The sequence below is a fragment of the Lepisma saccharinum genome, chromosome 5 (genome assembly GCF_977018435.1).
Source record: "Lepisma saccharinum chromosome 5, izLepSacc3.1, whole genome shotgun sequence".
Lineage (NCBI taxonomy): Eukaryota > Metazoa > Arthropoda > Insecta > Zygentoma > Lepismatidae > Lepisma > Lepisma saccharinum.
In genome coordinates this window covers 953743-979597 of record NC_139233.1, presented here as the reverse complement: position 1 = coordinate 979597, position 25855 = coordinate 953743, and the positions used below count along the sequence as shown (strand labels likewise).

The 25855-nt window shown below is 41.2% G+C and overlaps 1 protein-coding gene across 2 annotated transcripts in view; it reads right to left on the bottom strand.

Annotated features, from left to right (window-relative positions):
* The window catches only part of LOC145987597 (glycosyltransferase 25 family member), a 575666-nt gene that overhangs the window by 46161 nt on the left and 503650 nt on the right, over window positions 1-25855 (bottom strand). The window contains exons 7-8 of one of the 2 annotated variants that reach the window (XM_083121956.1): window positions 23466-23523; window positions 11073-11200 (exon numbers count right to left, since the gene is read on the bottom strand). In XM_083121956.1, coding sequence (XP_082978082.1) covers window positions 11073-11200; window positions 23466-23523 — 186 coding nt within the window. The remainder of the gene's footprint in view (window positions 1-11072; window positions 11201-23465; window positions 23524-25855) is intronic. The other variant, XM_083121957.1, reaches the window with a different exon arrangement.

Below are 25855 nucleotides of genomic sequence, written 5' to 3'. Positions count from 1 at the left end.
AGGACTGTACGGCGGATGACCCATCAATTCGATTTTTTGACTGTTCATAAAGTCGGTTGTTAGACGAGATGTGTGACAGCTGGCATTGTCTTGATGAAGAATGATCCGACGGCGTTTGTTTGTTTTTCGTATTTGACCGAAGACCTCTGGCAAACAAATTGTTGTGTACCATTCAGAGTTGACCGTTCTACGTTCCTCTAAAGGCACAGTTGCCACATGACCAGTTTTCCCGAAAAAACAGGCGACCATTTGTTTCGATGTGCTTCGAGCGCGAACAACCTTTTGTTGGATTGGGTTCATCTTGAAACACCCATACAGTCGACTGGTGTTTACGTTCCGGCTCATATGCATATATCCATGATTCGTCACCTGTTATAATCTTATATACGTCTTTTGAAGCACCACGATTGTATTTATTGAGCATTTGTTTGCACCAATTGACGCGAGCGTCTTTTTGAGTTTTTGTCAAATTGTGTGGGATCCAACGAGAACACACCTTTCTCACAGCTAAATGATCATGTAATATTTTATATATGCTGGTGGAACTAATGCCTATGGTTGCCTCAATCTCACAGTATGTCACATGACGATCTTGCAGTATTAAGTTTTGCACAGCATCAATGTTTTCTTGAACAACAACTGATTTTGGACGACCTTCGCGAATCTCGTCGGTGAGCGAATGGCAGCCACGATTAAATTCGTTATACCAGCGTTTCACAGTGGCAAAGGATGGGGCTTCATCGCCAAATGTGGAAGTAAGTTGATCGATACACTCTTGTCTTGATAATCCACGTCGAAAATCGTAAAAAAAATCATCGCACGAAAATGTTCACGAGTTAATTCCATTTTATTGTTGTCGCGCAATCTCCAAGGCAACATAAACAACACAAATGAAGCTATTGACAAAACATTTGAAGTACGTTATGGTCAATAATGCCAGACGATTCCGTGCAAACGTCAAATCGCGCGTAACTTCAATCAGTGTTGCCAAGGCTCAAAATATAAATAGTGACCCACGTATTTTCACTTCAGCGCCAACAGAAGTGTTATTTTAAACAGCCCTTTGGCTAGGCGGCAACATATTTCTCATTTTCCTCCAGACGGTTCGTTTTCAAGTAATAAACAGAGGGGGTGGATCTGTCAACCCGACACGGGGATGGTTAAAAGCTTTTAGCGGTTCCAACGGTGTGTGAAATACTGGGATGTTTTCAACAAGAAAATGGTTTCGAACGCATTTCCTATGTTCTCTGGCAGCCTTTGCATTTGAACGTGTTTCTCTTTCCGTAGTAATGACTCGTGCTGGTTCTCTTAAATTAAGCATATCGCGTCTTTTTGAACGTACTGGTTCCTAGTGCATTTCCAAAATACCTAAAATATACTGGTTGTGATATTTAGGCATAGGCGCTACGCAGAAATCTGTAACACACAAGCTGAATCAGGACTGTCATAAAATAAAAGTACATTTAAAAGTAGAAATTCAGAATGTCTATTACCAGAATTAATCGTATTGTTTGGATCGGTAATGATTTGTACACACAGACAAACTTTTCAATGTGTATTTTTTTACGTACTTTACGTCGCATTTCTGACTATCTAATCCCAACGAAGACCATGAATGATATGGTCTATCACTAAAGGAACACCCATGCAAACGACAGGATTCGAACCTGGGGCCGTTGGTCGAGTTATGGAGAGTCAAACGCTCGGTGATCAAGATGCTAAGTAGAAACACTTAAAATGTTCAAACAGTAATATTCATCTTCATCCTAAGAAATGATGTTGGAAGGTTAACTCCAATAGATGTGGAGACGAATTGTTCATTTAGTTCATAACTACTACTGCAAATAAAGACAATTAAGGAATAATTCAAGCTATAATAGAAAATAATACTCCCATAGATAAAGTGGGGCACAACATAATATGTATCATTAGAATAATTTCTCGGCCTCAGTGATATTTTTGTAACCGCCTGCCATATTTTCAAGGAACTCGCGACAAATGTCGTGCTCGACGCGTTCGATCGTCATCGGACAGCTGCTGCAGTGGTGGAAGTTGGTATGGTTTGAATCGCGAACGTCTGCGAAGACGCCTTCACACAGTTGTCGATCACATACCCAGTTCTGTGCCTGCACGTGCGACTGATCTCCATGGGCTAAGCAGAAAACTTGCGCGAACGTGTTCCGTGTCGTATTTTAAAGTAGTAAAAGAGCGACCAGTTGATTTGTGCTGTTTCGGTAAAGTGCTTATATCACGCACAAATTGAATTGTCACTAGGCGGGTCCTCTACAAATTCAGAACGAAATGTACGCGCAGAACTATTTCTCAACAGGTGTAGCAGCCATTTTTACGAATACAGTAAACTAGTCCCGCGTAGCGGCGGGCATCTGAACTACGGCCTGAGCGAAAGTGTTCGATTTCCTGTTTCGATGCAGTTAGTGCAATACACTCCTTGCAATAATTGATTTGTTTTATTTTACTTCGCTTATCTGCACCTTTTGGATAATCCCGAAAATGAAAATGAGTGACGATATGATGAAACTGATGAAGGGACACTCACAAATAACACCCATGCCCAAGCCGAGATTCGAACCCGGGACGCCTGGCGTCGTAGCACGATTTGCTAACCACTCCACCACGGAGGCCGACACTTCTTGTGATGTATTATCCTAATCCCGAAGAACAATATGACACACCGTGTATATGAATTATCATCGATAAAGACCGAAATGTGACGCGAGAATTGCTATCTAACGCAGGACGTGAAAAAATTTCGATGACATAGCAAAATTCGTGGCACGCTGTGTATAAATAATTTTGGTGATTATGCAGAAAATCATCACCTGCAATGTACTTAAAAAAAATAAGAACCAACGGTTTCATACGATATTTTTTAAAGCTATTGTAACTAACTAACTTGCTTGATTTGCTTTATTTTACTTCGCTTTTTGTGCCACTTTTGGCTAATTTGCGAAGATGGGGATGAGTGATGAAACTGATGAATGGACACTCACAAACATCCACGTCCAGGTCAGGATTCGAACATGGGATCCCTGGCGTCGTAGCGCGATGTGCTAACCAGTCCGCCACGGGGATCGGCTATTGCAAGTAACTTTTTGAGCGCATCTCCCACATCAGAATTTGAACCAACCGTACTTTTCCAACAAGGGTACTTCTTGCAAACAGCACAGGTCATCCGACACACTATGTATTATCTGTTCACATACGATAACGCACGTCCCTAATAGACTCCCGATTTTCATTTAACATTTTCCCCCCGTGGATCCATCAGGATATTTTTCTGCTTTTCAGTACGTTGCACAACCTTACCAAGCTCATTTCACAGCCGACCGACCGAATACGATAGTTCTCACGCTGAGTTGCCTTCGCCACGACACAAGTGTTTCTGAAAATCCGGTCTCATTTTAATAGGAATTATATTTTATCCTCTTTGCCGTGCTCCGACTATTGTTCCGGTCGGCTGCTTCGACATCGCAATAAATGGCCACAAAGCGATCCTGGGTGCATCCAGCATTCGTTATCGTATCCCGCAGCAAGGCAGGCCGAACCCCGCTTCATTATGGCGTCTCCTTAAGCCTCGCGCTTTCAGAACGCGGGAATCGAACCGATATATCAGGATGCCCTCTGCATAGTTTCCACTCCACGTAATAATTACATTCATTCTTTTTAGTTCTCCCAATCTCCCCTTCTATGGAGCCTGTCTACATGTGTTCCTCTCTATCCCTCTCTCATTCTATCACTCTCCATTATTTCCCTTTCCCTCTTCTAATCTCTCCTCCCCCCTTTTTGTCCTTCCATCGCTTCAAATTCAAATTCTTTATTTGCGTGGGCGAGGTTCAGCCTGAGACTGTTCTGCCACCTAACCTGTGTCATCGATTACATTTACATTTATAATTCTTATACATATGTTATTACAGTATTAACACAGTGTACAACAAACTGTATGATATAGTTACAAAATCTATTGATAAAGTAATCGTTATAAATGTATGAATAAAATGATACAAAAATTGTGAAAGGACAACATAAAAATAAAATAAAATGAATAAAAAATAAATTGGGATGCAAAATATGAACCGCATGCACGCATTTTGGCATTTTTTAATTTTTGCTTGTAAAGTTCTATTTATTCTACCAGAGTACACTACGTCACAATAGTCGAGAAATGGATATATAAGTGTTTCAACTAATCGCTGCTTGATTTCTGAAGATAATAGTTTGTTAAATTTAAACAAGAATCTAAGTATTCCAAATGATTTATTGATTTGGCGGCTAATATGCTCATCCCATGACAGACGAATATCAAATATTAGTCCAACACATTTAACTACTTGAGCTCTAGGTAGGACATCATCATTTATTTTAATTGTTGTATTAGTGTGCTCGACAGAACCAATAGCATTTTGACTTCCAATAAATGTATAACATGAATTATTACCATTAATTTTAAGGCCATTTGCATCACACCATGTTTTTATCGCACCCAAATTATTACTTATGTATTCAATACTTATGGCAATTTCTGTTGGATGGAATGATTTGGTTAGTTGGGTGTCATCAGCATATGAATGTACGTTACAGTATTTGACAACTGAGGGCAGGTCTGCAATATAAATCGTAAACAATAAGGGACCTAGTATAGATCCCTTACACCAGATGAAATATATAAATTATTAGATAATAAAGTAGGCGACAGTTTTACATGTTGATTTCGGTTACTTAGATATGAAAAATACCAGTTAAGGGTAGATTGTGAAAAACTGTAATATTTCAGTTTACTGAGCAGTAATTTATGTTGTACCGTATCAAATGCTTTGGACAGGTCCAATAATATGAATGCAGTGAGGAATTTCTTATCTATAGCCTGGAGGACGTTATTTGTGACTTTCAGCAAAGCCGTAGCAGTGCTGTGTGCTCGCCGAAATCTTGACTGTGAGGGTGGAAGAATATTGTTTTGGGCAACGAAGCTAAATGTCTTTATAGATTATTTCTTCTAGGAGTTTTGAACACACAACACTAATAGGTCGAAAGTCGTTTACATTAGTTTGTCGAGGGCCTCTCCTATGGGGCAGTGGTAGCGTCATTGCCTTGTAATCAAGGGGTCCCGGCTTCGATACCCGATGGAGGCACAAGTGGTTCGGATCCCACTTTAAACTGTAGGTCCAGTCCCGATTAGCCTTACTGTGCATAAAGTGGACTTAAACAGCAAATCAAACATTAGTTGGTCGGATCGTCTTAGGGAGTGGTGTTATCAAAGCTTCTTTCCATTTCCTGGGAAATACGGATTTCTCGAGCGAAAAGTTAATAATATGTGTGATAATAGGTAAAGTAAAAGGTAGCGATAACTTCAGCATTGTAGTTGATATTCCATCTGCACCAATAGCAGTAGACTTGATTTCGTACAAACATTTTCTTACCTTATAGTCATCCACTTTTTCAAAAGCAAATTCGAGAAGCGTATTATTAAAATTTTGGTTACTAAATTTTAAACATTCTTGAGATACCAGACGTTGGTCGATATTTAGACTATCAATTGAACTAATAAAGTTTTCAATTACCTCGTTCGCATTGTCAAAACGTGGAGGGGAGATCATTTTTATTTGAGCCAATGCCTACAGATTTCAGCTGCTTCAATAAATGCTTTTGTTGTCGTGGTGTTTTATTGATGTTATGCTCTAAATAACACTATTTCTTGCCGAATAACGGATGTCGTGAAATTTCTCAGTTCTTTGTATTCCTTTAATGCAGATTCGCTTCGTTTGGCACGAATGAGAAAGGAAAGAAGAGTTTACAGGATTCTTGTTGGGAAACCTGATGGTAAGAGACCAGTAGGAAGGCTAAGACGAAGATGGAGGGAGGGATAACGTTGAGATGAATCTAAAGGAACTCGGTACGGATGGAAAAGATTGGATTGATCTTGCCCAGGATAGGGACAGATGGAAAGCTTGTGTTTCTGCAGCCATAAACCTTCGGGTTTAAGGATGCTAGAGAGTTAGTTAGTTAGTGTATGGTCCTTCCTCCAAGTTGCGAGCTGCGAAGTCAGCGCTGCGAGGCGTACAGTTTATCAGAATGGGAGGGAAGGTGGAGGCGCATGAAATTCCCTTATCTCGCCGTGGCATGTTTTCTTGCATCTCGCACAAGTTCGGTCAGCCGAAACGGCTGTTCATATCGTGCGGCTGCAGAAACCGTTCTCTTTTACTTCTGAAGCCAAAAAAACGCAAGGCTCGTCGAAAAATAGTGCAAGGAACAGGAGGCCTCCTTGGTCACCAGATCTCAACGCTAAAGAGATTATCTCGCGAGCTCCTTCCGATGACCGGGGACCGATGGCGCAGAAGACGAGGTCGCTAACCATTCTGCTACATGGGAGTTGTCTTTTGCGGCAAGTTTGTTTCTAAATCTCCCGTATCAGAGTCAGATCTCGGCATCTGGTTAAAAGAACCGTCCATGGTTTTCGAAACTGGAAAACGGTTTCAGCCTCCCCGCTGGCTGAAGTGGTCGCTTCTCTTCCAACGAGGTCGAGCACGGACAAAAGGAGTCGAACGCAAGGACACGGAAATCCACAGAGGACATCAGATAAACGAGTAACAGCGTCATTCGTGAACGTTCGATACGATAATTTGCGTCCAAAGCTTGTTTTATTATTATTTTTCGTTGTCCTACAAAAGGATGAACAGATTGGCTGATCGACTGAGGGAGCTCAAGTGGGCGAGAACGTTCCCCGATAACCCCACATTCTGTATTATTTGCGCCCTATTATTATGGCACATGCTCAAAGTATACACACACAAATAATTAAATTGGAAATCGCAGATGTCTGGCGACCATTGCACCGTGCACATAATGTCGGGAACTGAAAAGCACTGAGACAGGTGTTGCCAAATTGGAGTACCAAAAAGAGCTAAATTCATAATTTGTGGAGATAAAACACATTACTTGTACATTGTTTTGTGTCTGAAAGCTTTGAAAGACTGCTCTGGAAATCAGTAAGGGCATGACATATTTCTTTGACAGTAATAACATTGTGGAAAATACTGTTGGTGCAATGATGTACGCTTTTGGCGTATCGTAGCCAACAATATTTTTCTTCTGTCTTTAGTTATTTATGTCTCTTTAGGCTAACCGAAACGAAACGTAACACTCTAAAAGCAACAAAAATGTTTCAGCTGGGAATCGAACCAAGATTTGAGGTGGCTAGATTACAAGTCGGTCAATCAACGGCTACCGCATTTTGTGTTTATAATTATCATATTTTACGTCGCTTTTGTTCCACTTCTGGCTAATCGCTACGATGAACATGAAGATATGAGTAGAAGAAATTGATGAAACACAGCACAAAGCCACATTCATTCCTCGAACGGGACTCGAACCTGGAACCTTCGGTCGTCAAATTATGATTCGACCGTGACGCAGGGAGGTGAAGCGAAAACATGAGCGGCTTCCTCAAACATTAACAATCGGTCTCTATTGAAGCGTTTAACTCTTGTAGCAGCTACTGCTCTCATAATTTATAAAATGTTATAATACAACATGATGCTATTAATATGTTTACAAAGAAAGGAGGCAGATTTGATTAAAACATTAAAATCATTGCGGGTTCCAGAGCATTGGGACTGTCTGCAACCTTCACCCTATTTCGCTGTACGCCCACATCACAAAACTAAGAAGAAGATACCAAAAGTTCACAAGAGCAATTCTTACTTTTATTAACTGAAATTGAACTTAAAACGCCCTGTATAATAAGCGACACACACTAAAATCTATTCATTCAAAAATTGCACAAAGAAAATAATAATAAATCTTATTTATAATAAAGTGGCCCCATCGATGTTGCCTTATAATCAAGGGGTTAGATACTGGCGAAGCTACATTGCACGGTGGTTTCGATCCCACTCAAAACTGAAGGTCCAGTCCCAATTAGCCTAACCGAGCATAAAGTGGACCTAAACTAAGAACGTATTATTATTGATTACTTGTACTTGTGGGAGTCAATGGGCATCTCCTTATCTTCCAATACCTCGGCAGCAACAAAACCCAGAAGTACTTCATACGATGGACCGAAGTAACAACAAATTACAAAGTTTAATGCACATAAATATTCTCCTCTACTTTGTAGGTTTGTCTGTTCAGATCTTGCCTACTGATGATTGAGAATCTGATATGCTGTCCGACTGCAGAAGACGCGCCTATCTCGGGAGAACGAATTTCAGGAAGGGGAAGGGGTGAATTTAAAAAAGGGTGTCTTATACTGCTCGGGACGAAAAAAATGAGCGTCGGCTAAATAGCATGTTGCCAAATAAGCTAATCAAAACAACTGACGAAAACAGAGTACGCTTGGTAATGGTAATGTCGTCATGTGGGAGAGCGATGTTACCCCTACAGCTGAGGTTGTTGACACCCATCGACCAAGAAGATGATTGCTGGACAGATGGAGCTATATATATGGCCTTATATTTATTTATTAATATTTATTTTGTTTTAAATTAGATTTGTACATGAAAAGGAATTTTTTTTGTTATGTGTTTTTTGTGTTTTAATAGATTTGATTTAGTTTATTTTACTTCGCGTTTTGTGCCTCTTGGCTAATTTGCGAAGATGGGGATGAGTGATGAAATGATGAAATTGATGAATGGACATTCACAAACAACCAAGCCCGACCGGGATTCGAACCCGGGACCCTTGGCGTCGCAGCGCGATGTGCTAACCACTCGGCCACAGGGTCGGGCTGTGTTTTAATAGAAACAATTATTTTGTAGTAGATTTATTAGTACAATGTTGGAATTTATTAATATATCAAATATTTTTTTTTATTATACCTTTTATATCAGGGAGGATTAAATTTTAATTGAATATTCTTTTTCTCGAAACGTGAGGAGCTAATAAGGTTAATTTTAAGGTAAAAATATCATATTTTTCTTTTAAAATTATTACTTGTAATTAAATGTTATTCGTCTTATTTTATATCTAGTTATTGGGGAATTATATTTAATGTACCTTTCATTTGAGTATTTTTTTATATTAATTTGTTGGGCCCGGGATCAGAATAGCATATTTTGGCGGGTTCGCTATTCTTTTTTACAGGAAAGCTTGGACAAAGAAGAGGTTGCTACTGGTCAGTTCGTTTAAAGGTGCTGTAACCAACTGAAGTTGCCCATGGATCATGAAGAAAGCTGCATCTTGGTACGGGTGAAGAATAGACGCTCGAGGTCATTTCCTTTCAGGAAAAGGTAATATTTCTACTTGTCGTCGACGACGACTGAGAAAGTTCGTCCCGGTCTTGATTTGCATCGATTTTTAACCCCTCACCCCCAACTCTTCCCTCTTACGACTTTGCGACAGCCTTAAATCACCCGACGGGACTCGGAGGAAATTCTAAGTGGCTTGTCCCGAGGAATTCGCGATTAATCATCCAGAAGGGGAACCGAAAGGATCCAAAACTGATTTCCCAGCGAGTGACGGGACTTTATTCTGCCTTCTTCCCTCTTTCTATGAAGCAGCTTCCGCTCCATCTGCGGGTAATAAGGGTCCATCTTCCGTCTCTGAGAAAAGAACACGCGGGAACGCACTTACGGGAACTATCTCATAATTAGGAGAGCGAAAGGGAAATCTATTCTAGCGACGTACGGATTCCGTAGACGAATGGAGAAACGCATGAAACCCATTCTTTTTACCGAATCAAGTTCCCTAATTCTCAAGGTATCTTCAAGTAATTTCCGGACTATTTTACTCTGTATCAACTTCGTTTAAATATGTTGCGACTGTTCTCCGTTACAGCACAAGTTCAGATTTTTCGTGTTCATTTTTAAATGTGCAAATGTAATTATTATGTATTTGCTCTTCAGTAACGTTTGTTTCCTATCCATGTCTAATTGCATAACATTTACGTGCTCGGCAACACTGACAGAAACAACAGTTACAGATTGTGATAAAAGTTTACATCAAAAAGCGATTTGCTACGTTTTCATTCATAGAAATATTCAGATAATTGCAAATTTAGGTATGTAATCAGCACATAGAAGTTTAGCTTCACCTTCGCAAAATCCTCAAAAATATTCTTAGTACACGCATAATTAATCGACGACAATAACAGCACAATGTTTCGGAGTGAATATATGATGCCACTGAGAAAACATGTTTGTAAGCTTTGTCCAATGTACAGTCACCGTCAATAAAAATGGGATACTTAGGTCCTGAAATGCTCTCTTCGCTGCAAGGAGTTATGCGTGTTGTCTATCTCTACGGCGATAAGTGGATTTTAGTAGCAAGTTTTCAATCACCGCCGTAGAGTTATGCAACACACATAACGCCTTGCAGTGAAGCGAGGGTTTCAGGATGTAGGTGTCCCATTTCTATTGCCGATGACTACTTTGAGAACAATGGACAAAGCTACCACGAATTGTCCGAGAATATCACACAATCGGGACTGGACCTACAGTTTAAATTTGCATGCAAACACTGCGCAAAGTGCCTCCACAGGAGACTGAACGCGGCACCTGTTGATTACAAGGCGATATCTGGGAGGACTGGGTGTTTCCAGACATATCATTCACCCACGGTGCACGATCATAGGTAACCCTAAATTAATGGTGCATCACAATTGAATGGTCTCAGTCTCTCTCTCTCTCTCTCTCTCTCTCTCTCTCTCTCTCTCTCTCTCTCGGAGGATATTATTGATCACACCACGTCCACGATCTTGACTTTACTCCGCTATTTACCATCATCATAGCACGGTGCGATAAACAGGGAGACATTTTACTTTGTGAAATATTACTTAGCAGATTAATTTATGATACACACATTTAGAGAGAAACATTTTGTTTGGAGCAAAGGCAAGGTTTTCTTTAAGTGTACGTTACGAGATCGGGACAGGGACTATAGTTTTAAAGTGGGAATCACCATCCAATCAATCTCCACCGAGAATCAAACTGTCAGCGTTACCCATCACACTGTCCGGGAGGCACATTGAATTTGGGGTAGGTATTATCAGCGGACACCCTGTATTACGAAAGTAGATTAAAACAAAACTTAATAATAAATGCAAGCAATGCCATACTTACATGAGATCCCAGCGAATTCCCAAGCGGCGAACGTCCGCCACGAGGCTCTGGATCTTGTGCCTGAAGAATGGCTCGAACTTTATGTCGTCCTCCAGCACCATCACAGAGTCGAACCCCTGCTCCACCACCTCGGAAAAGACAAACACTAATAGAGAACTGAAGGAGGCTACTGTGCGAGAGAATCCACTACAGTGCAGGGATTATACATAGGAAGGAATGGTCGCTGCAAAAATAACCTCAAATTGCTCTCACGTGGGAGAAAATTCGCTAACTGCAAAACGAGCATGGCCAACCTACTATTTTAGCAATTTGTCGCGGGACATATTGCATTCAACTTACAGTAAATACTAAAGACAATGCCTCAATTTTTTATCGGTACCGAGGCGGGTCACATACCAGATGTTTTGTAGTTTGGGCAGACCTAGCATGGTAGGAAAGTAACAGAAGCATGGTATGGAAACGGGAAAGTAACTCCCTACGTACATGGGCACTCCAGACAATGACAGGAGCAAAATATTTCGATTAATTATTATCTACAAATTATGCCAATAAAAACCCATTTCCATTGGCTCGATAGTTGCATCGGAACGGAAGCTATTTAATGCAGCGACCACTGAAGTATCACCAGACAGACAGAAAATAAAATCGCAAATTACCAACGGATAGTAACATAAGGCAACAAGTAAACTATATACATCACATGTGCACATTAAATACAAACAGATACAAACACATGCAACAATTAACACAACACCAATACCTTATTTCACCTTCAAATTTACAGATAGGTTTCTAGAAACTGCAGATATCTCTACAAGATTACAATAACCATTGCATTTATGAAGCTCTGCCACTCAGCCATGAAAACAGAAGTCCCTGCAATTAGCATTGTTGAAAAATATTACATTCTCTCTCACGAGACGCATAACGACAATCCATTGTTAAAAACATTGGGCACCTAATTCCATGCAAAGATTTTCTAGTTGGTACCAAAATAACGATTAGAACTTCAGACTCGAACCACCGAATGTTACCACACCGCTAGTGGAACACGGTTCCTCTTAATTACACGGCAGTAAAGTTGACCATCTCAACGTATTCAAATCGTGTAAGATTTTAAAAACCACTGAGCAAGTGCAAGTCAGGAATGACAGACACGGGGTATCACGTGCACCACGACGGGTCTACAAGGACAGACATTATTTTTGTTTCAGTTCGCGCACACATGGTGACTGATTTTGATTCATTGTCCTTGTAAGTTCACTTTATGCAAATATAGGCTAATCTAGAGTGGAACTTCAGTTTAAAATGGGATCCGAACCACTATGTGCTTCCACCGGGTATCGAACCCTGGGCCCCTCGATTACAAGGCGGCGACGTTAGCACTGCGCCATCGGCGAACTGATGGCGAGTCCTTCGGAAGGCCAGGCAAATGATATCGGCGAACAATTCCAGCCCTTAAAAGCCAAATTCTTTTCCTCTCGCCATCTGAAATGTCTGTCTTCCTTTCCTCCGCTGCGAACGTGGCAACCAAGCCATGTCGAATTCCCCTCCCAAAAGGTACGGCGAGCTCTGGCTGGCAGAGAACAAGGCATGTGCTGCCTCCGGCACTTCTAGCATTGGATGGTAGGTATCACGTGTTAGCCGGCAAGGTCTTTCAGCGGCCGACATACCACCCAGTGGCGGGAACTGAACAAGCATAACCATTGTGGACTAGAGTGGCCAGGCCATCATCTCCCTGGCTCCAACGTCCTTGCCTCGACTGTCCGATCCCTTTTCTTCTTCCAAAACGTTATCTTCCGTCGGCGAGAATCGTTAATCTTAGGCTGGACTCAAAACGAAGTCGGCTGCTTAACTCCACGTTTTTGCTTACATCTGCTGCAACCAACCTCCGTGCTAGGCTAGAAAAGACATTCTCAAGATTTTTCTTTCATATCACATGGGGCAAGAGCATTTCATTAAACTCAACATGACAAAGATCCTGCTTACGTCACATCGTCTGCAATCGAAGAATATTGAGATTGCATTACTAGAATGGCAACCCACACCAGAGCTTTACACATCGTACAGCGTGATGGAAACAGTCTCTTTAGACGCCGGAGAGAAAGATGGAGTAGTTCAACGTAAAAACGGACAACTGGATCTTTACGACTTCTGTTTCCTCGAACGTGACCGGCAAGATGAAATCGTGACTGGGAAAGAAACGCCGCAGCCTGTGAATGAACGGGCGATAAATCTTCGGTCGTAGACACCCGATGCTTCTTAATTGTGGCGATGAGACAGTAAAAGAAGCACAAAGAAGTTTTTCAAAACCTCAGATTATTCAGCATCCATAACTTACACTCTCCAGACACAAATACCTTCATTAAAAAAGGAAGCTCTCTACGTACGGTGAAGGTGGGAGGATAAGGATTGTTTTTCTCTTTCATCCTCCTCCCCTAAAGTAGTACACTTGGGGTAAAATACAAATCAGTGACGAGTTGAAACAAGGAGATGTTTTGCTTCCATTTATTCTTTAATTCGGATCCGATGCGTTCAATTACGAAGGATGGAAATTGATTAGCAGAGCCAAAGTGTTAGTACATGCACATGAAGTGCACTCGTTAGAAGAGAATCCCATTCAATCAAAAAATAATTGTTGACAGGAATTTCATTTGAATATTTAGCTTACTAACACTATTAACGAACGAAAATCCAGTTAGAGAATAAATTAAAAGGAAAGTAAATTCAACCAACATATATCATTTTGTGTGTGTCTCTAACAATAAACAAAACAGTAACTTTTTCTGTAATATACTTCCAAAACTTGTGTACACTCACATACGACAATTAATGCATCACACGAATATTAGCATTTTAAGTGTACCAGTTGTGTGTCAAGTTTAGTATCACAGAGGCTGGAATACAAATTTCAGAGAGGTATATTTTTTAAAAAATCCAAAAAAGAGTAGTTTCTGAGGTACTCATAGGTTATGTGTTGTGTGAAACTCACTAAAGGCCTGGTACACGAACCCTAGGTCAACAAGCGCCGATAACTGTTGGGGGATATTTCCAGTCAGAATCAGTGGTCGATTTGGGACACACGTACTAAACAGAACATTCATCGAATGAAACCAAAAATGTTGTTACTGCAAAATGTGTACAACGAGCCATAGCGTACACACACCTCAAGCCTGAGAAACCACTGCATATACGAGGGATATTCAAAAGTTCGATTAGGCTGTTTTTTAAAAAAATGACTGCGCATGCTCAACGAAACTAGCGACATGCGCGACGCAAATGGAAACTTGCACTCGCGATAAAGAATCAGACGACAGATTTCAACAAGGGCCTACAAAAGCATGCGCCCCGATCTGACAAGTTTCTTCGAAATGAAAATGACATTCAGGTGTAAGGATTGTGATCATAATAAATGTACGTCAAATATGCATGCCTCTTCTTTTCACCAGCATATCCATAAAATTTACAAAATTGCATATCTTTACCTACAGTCCTTCCCGAGAAATGTATTTTTGTATCTTGCACTTTTATTTAGCGCCGTACTCCTGCAACGTTTGGCTCATCGCGACGACGAGGATGAGTGATAACGACAAGATTGATGAAGGAACACTCACAAAGAACACCCGTTACCAGCCGAGGATTCGAACTCAGGATCCCTCGCTTTGTGAATAATGAATAGGCAATAATTTCTTCGAACCTAGAATGGGAGAGATAAATGGGCAGGCATTATAATCGTGCAGATTTATAGTAATTTATAAGCGTTTCCGTCAATCAGGTTATACATTTGTTATACATTCACAGCTTAGCTGTTCCTGAGATGCTGCTTGACTTAAAGAAACAGATGAGATCTGAAGTATCGAAATGAACACATCGTACTGCAATTTGTAAATCAGCGCACTTTATAATAGTATTAGTAGGCTCAATTGGCTGCAGATTCCATTACACTTCCTGGCAGATTGTAGCTCAACACGCAGTTGGCTTCAGGCCCTTGGCGCCGTTTCTGCCTTTCATCTCCATAGACTTCAATTAACACCGCAATCCTTCCTCTCCGGGGCACTACTTTTGACAGCCGAAATGAAAATGTAAATGGAATGCAAACGACGACAGGGCGGGCCCTCCCGATCGGGTTGCCCTCGGCGTCCCTTCGCGCGGGGTCATCGAGTTTGCGATCCGTCTGCGGCGTGCTTCGCCATCAGGCGTTGGATTCCAGCGTGGTAGAAGTAGCTTCACGCCGGGCAGTGGATCCACCGAGTGACGCGGCGAGTCTGTATACCGATCGCAGGCCCAACTGGGCCGACCTACTTTTTGCTACATAGCTCTATCTGGCCACCAAGCGTCTTCGGAAGTGTGTGCCTCGATGAGCGTCAACAACTTAAGTTGTAAAAGCTGTAGGGGTAACATCGCTCTCCCGTTACAACGTTGGCAAGTGTACGTCTGTTTTTGTCAGTTGTCTCCATTAGCTTCTTTGTACAGTGTTTGGATGTTTTGTATACTAATTTTCCGTGCTTTGTGTACTATTGTACAACTTTTATCCAGTAACGGAGCTGATCAACTCTCTCTCTCTCTCTCCCTCGTTTTACAGTACGTTTGACAATATATTTTGTATCCGACGCTCATTTGTTTCGTCCCGCCAGGAACTTTCGGTGCCCTGTGGCTCGAAAATGCACGATGTCAGTCGAAGAGAATTCAAATGATCGCTGATTCGTTGTTTTCCATGCGAAAGCTGGAAATGCGAGCAGTATAACATTATAGTGGACCACTCGGTGCAACTACCTTCATAGGAACTCCAACGTACTACAAAAAAAACACCGGTGTTAAAGCGACACAGACGGTACTTGCAAGAAATTCACACAATATTTTGGCCACCGTTACAGCCATTTATCCGTGCTATTTTAACACCACTGACGATAAACTTTGAACAAAGTGCGGTCCGACGAAGCGTCACTTTAACACCAGCATACACTCGACACAGCCACAGTAAACATCGAATGTAGGTTCACTCCGTCCACCGAGGCTGAGTGACGCCACTAGTGCTCTGTCGAAAATCTGAAAACTGCCTAGCGGAATGGCGTTACTGAATGGACTTGTGTGAACATAAATATTTGTAGCAATTCTTTTGAAGTGTTCTGCGAACATATAAATTATCTTTCTCTTGATATTGTTACGCTTATTATGGCTTTGTACAATGGAATTTAATGAAGAAGATTTAATAACAACCAGGGGATGTTCTGGGCCTTGCAACAGCGAATTTGACGATTACGGTAAAAAATATTCGAAGATGGTCTTCGACAAAAAGTAATTGCAAAATTTACATATAATTGTCTCCTTCTGTTCGTCTTGATCGTTACAAATGAAAGCAGCGCATCTTCTTCCTCCGAATCCGTATTTGCAACTGAAATGATCTCTGGTTTCATGAGTGGCTCACGAACGATCAACAAACGCAGCCCAGGGTGGAAGCACAGCCCGATGCCTCTCGAAATGCAACAGCGACGACCTACGAGGGTTGCTGGAAAAGTTTCTGCAAACTACCAACAACAGTGGCGCTAGTGTTCCGCTATTACAAAAATCGGAAGAATAGACCTTTTTTTATGTTTAAATTATCCTTGATTGTTTCTTTAAGCCTATTCGTTTATTTTTCACAGCGGTTTGAAGAAGTAGTTTCGTGTGAGAAATGGAAATTTCTCGTGAACACTTTCGGGCAATGATTTTTTATGATTTCAAATGTAGTTTAACACCCAAACAATGAATCGAGCGAATTCATTGGGCTTTTGGGAATGAAGCACCATCCAATAGGACCGTGTACAATTGGTTTTCCGAATTCCAGCGTGGTCACACATTTCTCAGTGATGAATTTCGTGAAGGTCGTTCATCCACGTCTGTTGTTGCCAGTAATGTTGATCCTGTGCGTGAAATAATTGAGGGTGATCGGCATGTGACATACCGTGAGATTCAGGCATCCTTGAACATTAACATGAAAGCAATACATACGCTTTTGCATGGTCAAACATGAAAGCAATACATACGCTTTTGCATGGTCATCTGAACGTACGGAAACTTTCAAGCCGTTGGATCCCACACAACTTGACCGAAGCTCAAACACAGGCTCGTGTTAATTGGTGTAAAGAAATGCTCAAAAAATTCAACCGATGCAAGTCAAATTTGGTGTACTACATCGTTACAGGTGACGAATCTGGGATCTATTCATATGAACCCGAAACTAAAAAATAATTGACTGTTTGGGTGTTTCAAAGTGAGCCGAAACCAACAAAAGTTGTTCATTCGAGAAGTGCTGCCAAGAAAATAATCGTTTGTTTCTTCGGTTATACCGGACATGTGGCAACAATAGCTTTAGAAGATCGAAGGACTGTAAATGCTGAGTGTTATACAACAATTTGTTTGCCAGAGGTCATCAATGAATTGCGTAAAACAAACCCAAATCGTCGCATTATTCTTCACCACGACAACGCCAGTTCCCACTCAGCACACCAAACTGTTGATTTTTGTCCAGTAAAAATGTCGAATTAATGACTCATTGTTCGTACTCACCTAATTTATCATCTAATGACTTCTTTTTGTTCCCACAGATGAAAAATAAGATGCGTGGTGAGCCATTTGTGTCGTCTGAAGCAGCTGTTGATGCATTCCGAACAGCGGTTTCTGAGGTATCAGCTTCAGAGTGGAAAAAAATGCTTTCAAAATTGGTTTGAGCGTATGCAAAAGTGTATCGATCTAACGGTGAATACTTTGAAAAACAAAAAAAGCCATTCCCAGAATTTCGCATGTCTTTTTTCATATTGATTGCAGAAACTTTTCCAGCAGCCCTCGTGTAAAAGGGACACTGACTAGTCCCGTGAGAATGGACCTCAATACATTAAAACTGAAACTGAAACTACCACAAAGGAATGCGAGCCTCAATTAGAGCTTATGCCTATTGATTTGATTGATTGACTTAAACTTCGCTTTTCTGCCACTTTTAGCTAATCGCGAAGTGAGAACTAACGGTAATAACATGAAACTGATGTTAGGACATTTAAAAAAAAAAAAGTGGGAATCCCCTGAAAAAGCCCGCCTCCAGCCGCATACGTTCAGGGGTATGCACATGTTGTGCGACATGCTTGTGTGTTAGGACAATCACGAGGACAGGACACAACGCCTGTCCCACAGGAAATTATACTGGCAAAAAACCAGATGGCACAGTCTTGTTAGCCGTTAAGAATGCGGTCCAAGGTGTGCTACGTGCAACAGAGGTTAAAATCCGGGTGCTACGGGAAAGTTACCTCTTGCATCCTGCTTAAGCATATTGAAACAAGTTTGTTTGGAACTGAAACAGATAACATTCTAACCACGCAATTTTTCAGCTTCCAAACTAACATTAGTGCACAGTTTTGATTTACCGACTTCTGTGGATGAGTGTTTAGAGCATTTCGTCGGCAAAAACATCTACATTCGAATCCTGGGTAAAGTATGGGTTTCTGTTTGGCCTCTTCAGTCAATTATTAATTTTCCTTATAGTCGAGATAAACCGATAACGGCAGAAAAAAACACGTTAGCCAAAATACAATAGAATTATTGCTATTAAATGTTAGGCGCATATATAATTTCTTGGTCATAATTTAGGAACATTTATTCTCATTGAGGACTGAGGAGCAAACTCTGAAGAAAAATATAGCCGCACTTGATGGGAGGCCATCGCGTGAGAATAATCCATGATTATGGACACTGGTACTTATTGCTGTATCGAATAATGTAAATTACCAACTCTGGCTATGAATTACATAAAAAGAATGTCAATCTCCATCCTGATGAATCACTTGAATTCTACTGTGATTATACCAGGTATGAACGTATACGGAGCAACACGGAGTGCGTTTGAAAAGAAGCTATCCTAAATGTTCTGCAACCCACATGCCTATATCGTACCGCGGGATTGCGTACACAAAAGGAGAACTATAAAATATCCTGTTTGTGTCACTTTCGTAACTTATTAAGAAATTTTCGGACACAGCATAAACGGATAATTTTGCACCGAAAACGCAAATAAATAAAGAAAATAAAAATGAACAAAAGCAAGTGCAAGATGGTATCATTCACAATATTAGGGCATGTATTCTTATGGATCACCGAACAAAACCATATTAGATGGGAAGCCATTCTGTGCACGTAGAAAAGCATTAGTTTTGAATTTCAAGTGTCTCTTTGACGGAAGTCTGCATTTCATGTTGTGCGCATGGTCAACGAACGTTAAATTCTTGAATGCGTGAGTTGCAACGAATTTTTCCACTGACCATTTGAATCGAACAACGCGCGGTGACGACAATAAATTTAAAAAGGACACGAAATGCGTTTTTAAAAGGCTGGGCATGAAAAGAACCCATTAATGAGCTATAGCTACCAAGAAAAGGAAAACGAAATCGATTCTAGAGTGGAAACTTCAGATCCAGACGAAACCGAGAACACTGTAAGCATTATCATCTCGAGGCGAGACCCAGAAACAAGATAAGCGTTTACGAGATACGCATTTGCCGCTCCATAAGAGACCCACAACGAGACAGGCGTTTCCAGCTCGAGACAGGACAGAGAACGAGATGTGTTACTTTTATCTCGAGACGACATCGAGAACGGGATAGTCGTTTGCAGTTCCATACAAGACCGAGAACAAATATTAGTTCTACCAGCATATATAAAATATTACATGATCATTTAGCTGTGAGAAAGGTATGTTCTCGTTGGATCCCACACAATTTGACAAAAACTCAAAAAGACGCTCGCGTCAATTGGTGCAAACAAATGCTCAATAAATACAATCGTGGTGCTTCAAAAGACGTATATAAGATTGTAACAGGTGACGAATCATGGATATATGCTTATGAGCCGGAACGTAAACAGCAGTCGACTGTATGGGTGTTTCAAGATGAACCCAATCCAACAAAAGGTTGTTCGCGCTCGAAGCACATCGAAACAAATGGTCGCCTGTTTTTTCGGGAAAACTGGTCATGTGGCAACTGTGCCTTTAGAGGAACGTAGAACGGTCAACTCTGAATGGTACACAACAATTTGTTTGCCAGAGGTCTTCGGTCAAATACGGAAAACAAACAAACGCCGTCGGATCATTCTTCATCAAGACAATGCCAGCTGTCACACATCTCGTCTAACAACCGACTTTACGAACAGTCAAAAAATCGAATGGATGGGTCATCCGCCGTACAGTCCTGATTTGGCACCCAATGACTTCTTCTTGTTCCCGAATGTCAAGAATAAATTGCGTGGACAACGATTTTCGTCGTCGGAAGACGCCGTTGATGCGTTCAAAAACCATATTATGGAGGTGTCTCAAGAAGATTGGAAAAACTGCTTTGACAAATGGTTCGAACGAATGCAAAAGTGTATTGACCATAAAGGAGAATTCTTCGAAAAACAATAAAGCAGTTTTCAATGCCAAATTCCTGTTTTTTCATTGTTAGGCTCAAAATATAAATAGTGACCCTCGTAAGCTCGAGACGTGACCGAGAGCGGCCTCCTCCTACACGAGACAAGAATGTGCCATCTTCGTGCTTCCCCAGTTCTGGTCATTGTTTACACAAAAATGTCAACCGTTCCTTTTTTGAAAGTTTCGCTACAGACGCACTACGTTCCCTCGGTCAATGGGAATAGGTTCCAGTCAGTTATTTGATGCTTTTTTCTCTCACTTACGAGCGTCTTTCGGAAACCCAGCTTGTCTCTAAGCGGCAGTCGTGTCGGGAGCGGAAGCGATGACAGCGAAACGGAGGAATTCGCGGCTGGACAAGTTGTCTGCCAGCGGGTAATCGGTCGGCTTTTAAGAATCGCCGCCCGACCCCAGATTCCCGGAAAGCAGAAGCAGTGAATGGGCCGGCAGCGTTCAGCGACCGTTCGATTTTTGGAAGAGTGGGTGACCACGACAAGCGGAGGCGGGAGTGTTCCTCGAAGAGGGCGACGCCAAGATTCAATACCACGAAATGCGTCCCAATGGCAGCTACAAAACGAAAAACCACGATCAAAACAGATGATTGGAAGAGAATGCGGCTACTACTTATTTTTTCTCGCAAATGAAAGAGCACTGTATATAAAATAATGGTGCAGAAGAGACATTTGTTATTATTTGAGCACGTTTTCTCGTGAATGGATTGGAACGGTGAAGTATTTTTCTCCTTCTTCGGCCGCTAATTTTTTGCGTCTTGTTTAGGGTTCTTTGACGTCCACGTACTTCACGACTGCAATCGCAACTCCGAAAACTACGCAAAGGTAAAGCTACCCCCCCCCACACACATTGCACACATTGCAACATCCGGGGCCCCACACATTCACAATCTTCGCCATTTGTGGAGAATGTGTGATCAGCACCCCGCTCCAGACGCCTTTTACTCCGGCTACCAATTTATTTTAGAGGCTCGACGAACTCCGAAGCCGCTCCGTTCTGCAAACGATCCCACATGACGTCACCCATCCCGAGAATAGAACCCGCGTCTCCCGCATGGCAATCAGACGCCGTACAGATTGGAACTCTCTGAAGAAGCCCTCCTCCACCCGCTCATATCCTGGTACCTTTTAATAACAAAACCATTTTTCAGAATTATGGTTACCCCATATTTTTGTGTCGATTCGTTAGTTGATTTGTTTGATAATTTATATTATTACATTATGCAATTTTTATGTGCGATTACATACATTTTGAGTTATATTAAAGTACCCTGCTACTTCTGGTCACAAAACAAACAAGATTTACATGTAACAAGTTCTTAGCGATGAAGGTTGGTTTGTGTTAGAAAATGAGCATATATTATGGTTTACTGAGTTCAGTGAGTGAAAATTTGGAAGAGAGAGAGAGAGATGAACAGAGAGGTCGAAAGAAATTTAGTAAATTACAAAAACTAATTAGCCAGCTCGTTTTTGGTTTCAAGAGACGATGGCGGTTTGCAAAGAAAATATCGGAAGGCAGGTGGCGTGCATTTACAGTTCCAAACCAGCCCCCACGAATCTTAGAATTTAGTTCAGTACAATATATCGTTCGACGCAAACGAGAGTTAGATTGTTCTGGATAATGCCGTACAATGTCTGCCGCACAAATACATATTTACCTCTTCGGTTTGTAGCCTGCTGTCATTATCATTGGAGAGTTATCACTTGCATTCTGCAGTACCTAGTTTCTAATTAACCACAACAAGATTGCTATTTGTGTACTGCTTGATGGTCTCGCGGAACATGCCGGAGGCTTCTGAGTATCTACAAGTCATGTAAAATGTAATTTTTCTTAAGATACACTGTAAAAGTAATCTTGGGAGGTAGCAGCATAACACTGCGCCATCCAACTATCGAGAAAATGGGCCTTCTTAAAAGTATTAACGACCATTATATAGTTAACCTAATTAATGTAATTTTAAGTATTCATTTAAAGAACAAAAATACATTTCTAATTGTGGTGAAAGCAACTGCAATTTATAAATATTATCCATCTCTATACATGATAAAACATTCGAACTTAAATAAAAACGGCTGCGTCCTGGTTTTGTAAATTAACAGGCAGACCGTTAACGGTTAACAGTGTATCCACGTAGCACCTTACAGCACAAAAATATTTCACCGAATACGCAAGATCAGTATTCCCTGTGGATAAAAACGAGAGACAACTCGTTGTTGCGATACGAAGTTTAAACTGCGCGACGTGTCACCAGCCTACTCCTTACTCATAACTGGAAGAATCCATTTACGCATTTTGCACATTGGCATTCTTTCCTCTAACATCACGACACGATTATCAGTTTGCATCATCCATACGTTGGGCTTAAAAAATATTTGTCGCAAGTCTCTTACGGTCAGAATCCTAGCATCTCTATAGTATTGACCATTATTGACGATACGCTCTCACCGTGAAACAATTTTTTGTACAACCCCGTTAAAGACACGCCTCTCGTGCCATTTGGAAGTGAAAAAGGAAGCACCTCATTAACGACCCGGACTTGGCACCAAGCGACATCCATCTCTTTCTACTCTTGAAGAGGTTCCTCGCACTGTACTGAAAAATGATGTACAGATATCCTCGTCAAAGATCTAGAAAAGCTTGCATCCCGGTATGACAATGGTGGTTTCCTCCAGATGCCAGTTTTAAATTTACTGGGAAATCGTACTATTTCGGCACAGGCTAAAGCACTTGTCTCGTTTTTAGAGACATTCTTTTGGTCACGGATGCAGATAGTTTAAAAATGCAGAAGCGTACATAGGTCACACTTGGCCATTACGTTTATCCAAGCCTTAAGGAGAAGAGAGAGCGCACGTCCCGCACACAAAGAGTTTGATGCAGAAAGGAAGCATTTACACAATCAGTGGCACTCTGCACAGAAATATACAGTGGAGATAAAATAAAATAAAATGAGTACTTACCTCTCGCCAAATGAGGTAATGGCTCAAGAAGCAGCCGATCTCACCCATAGTAAGTGGTCTGAAAGTAGAAAAATATATTTCAATTATGATATCATACTTATAAATATTACATGGCCAGTATTCAAGACGAATCAGATTTAAGAGGAACAGACAAGCTTCTCTCGTTACATTTCCTGAGTTTTGAGCGATGCGATATGCTTTCAGAGGCACACCCCACGGTGCGAAAGGTCCCGAAGTGAAAAAGGGCCATCAAACGGTTAGCTTCGCATCGCAGTCATTAGGAACCTTTGTTAAATTTTTAAAAATATTTAAAGGGTATTAATTTCTGACACGACGGAGGCAAAAATGGGACAAAAGGTTCCATGAAGTAAAGAGCTGCACTTCCATTGAGAGCATACTCCATTGAGGGTATGAAATATCTTTGACGTCCGAAACGAAGATATTAACATGTTTTGATTGCTTTTTCTTTTGGGAGGGAGAGTATTTGTGGATATGCTTTATTTGTTTCTTGACCGTCAAACGTACGTTTTTGACCAACAGAAAATAATAAGATATATGTAATGGTACATTCAATGTTTTGAATGAGTCGCGGTACCTCAGTCGTTAAGGCGTCTGACTACCGTGCGAGACACTCGGGTTCGATCACCGGCGGGGAACCTGGATTTCTTCCGCACCTTCAAGCAGCTCCGGCATTCACTCAGCGTCGTATAAAGTGGGTACCTGGAGGAAACTCTGGGGAGTAAAGACGGCCAGGGCCGTGGTGCTGATCACATCACCCCTACCTTCAGCCGTTATCAAGAAAGTGTGGGGCCCTAATTCCACACCCGCTATACGCCTTCACGGCGTGGTGCAAAGCACAGGGGAACACTGTAATATGCATTTCACAAGGGTTTGTTGTAAGAACGGCTCGCGAGGCCGAAACACGCCCTCTCAAGAAAGGAGATTTTATTATTATTATTATTATTATTACTGTACATACAATGTTTTGTAAAGTGATTGTCAGTGCAATGTATAGAGTGGTGCAAGTCACTTATTGTCATTATATCTCTAATATTCATCGCAGTGTAGGAAGGATTTTATTTAACTTATTCAATTTTTCTGACAAACCAACAGTTTCGTTTTGATTGTTGCATACTTGTTACGGGAAGCTACAGGAAAAGGTGATGAAACTCGATACGTATAGGACCCATTATTCAGTTCCACAGGGGCACGGAGGGTAGAAGCAGTATCGGAGCCACCGCATGCTTCATAGAACTTCACAAACTGACGTGCCAATGCATCAGAGGGACTATCCCTGTGAAAACAGGATGCGAGTTGGGGCTTGCTCGTTGGAGGTGGCCAAGAATTAACACCGTTGACCATGGAGGCTTTAGACGTAAGAAAGATGACGCACTCCCTGTTACCACGTGGCCAATACTCAGATATTCGCGGTCCACGATACACGTCTCCAATATATCTGCTGCTCTGTCTTTGAAGAGATGACGCCTGCGTGAGGATACGTAACCGTCTACGACGCGAGGAGTATTCCCCCTTTTAATATAACTTGTTCTTTAGAGTTTGACTGACTATATTTATACATTTTATCAATTCTAACGTAGATCCCTTAACCGAAGACCCCGAGAAAGACATTCGTGAACAGCGTGGAAACGAGGTCAACAAAAAAACAGGAAGCCACAGAAAGAACGTCAAGAAGAATCCCTTTCATACACAACGACAGTGGTTACACAGACAAACAGTAAGAACTACGAACAGAAGAAAAGAAATAGGGGAAGTCTTCTTGATGTTCTCTTGGCACTAGAGTTCATCACAGACCCTGGCCTCCTCCACTGTCCACTGCCTTCCTTCTCCCTCATCCAATTCCAAGCGAGTTCCGGTCCACTTACACTGAAACGTAATGGCAGTCTTCCAACTCTCCTCATGCTTATACAAGGAATATATTTTTCTACATAGTATGTTATAAGTAGGGCTCGGCTTTTTAGGTGCTAAAAATCAGAAAAATATTTATTTTTTATGTGCTCAAAATATGGAAAATATTTACACTTTATGTACTTAAACATGGAAAATATGCATTTTTATGTGCTAAAAATGTTGAAAATTTCTGCTTAAAACAGCTCTACTCACCAGATGAAATTAGCATGTTTTGCTGAAAAATGGTGAATTACAATACACCACAACTGTCATCTTCAAATTGTCCATTACAAAGGACTGACGATTGTCTCGAAACAGTGCCTTATACTGCGAAAATGTTCGTTCTACATCACATGAAGTCAACCTCGCATACTTAAGGCATGATATTTCACTCACACTTAAATATCCAATATTGTCTTCCTGTTCACCATCCAATACATTCGAAATGTTACACATCATTTTAAAGCCGGATTTTTTTGCCA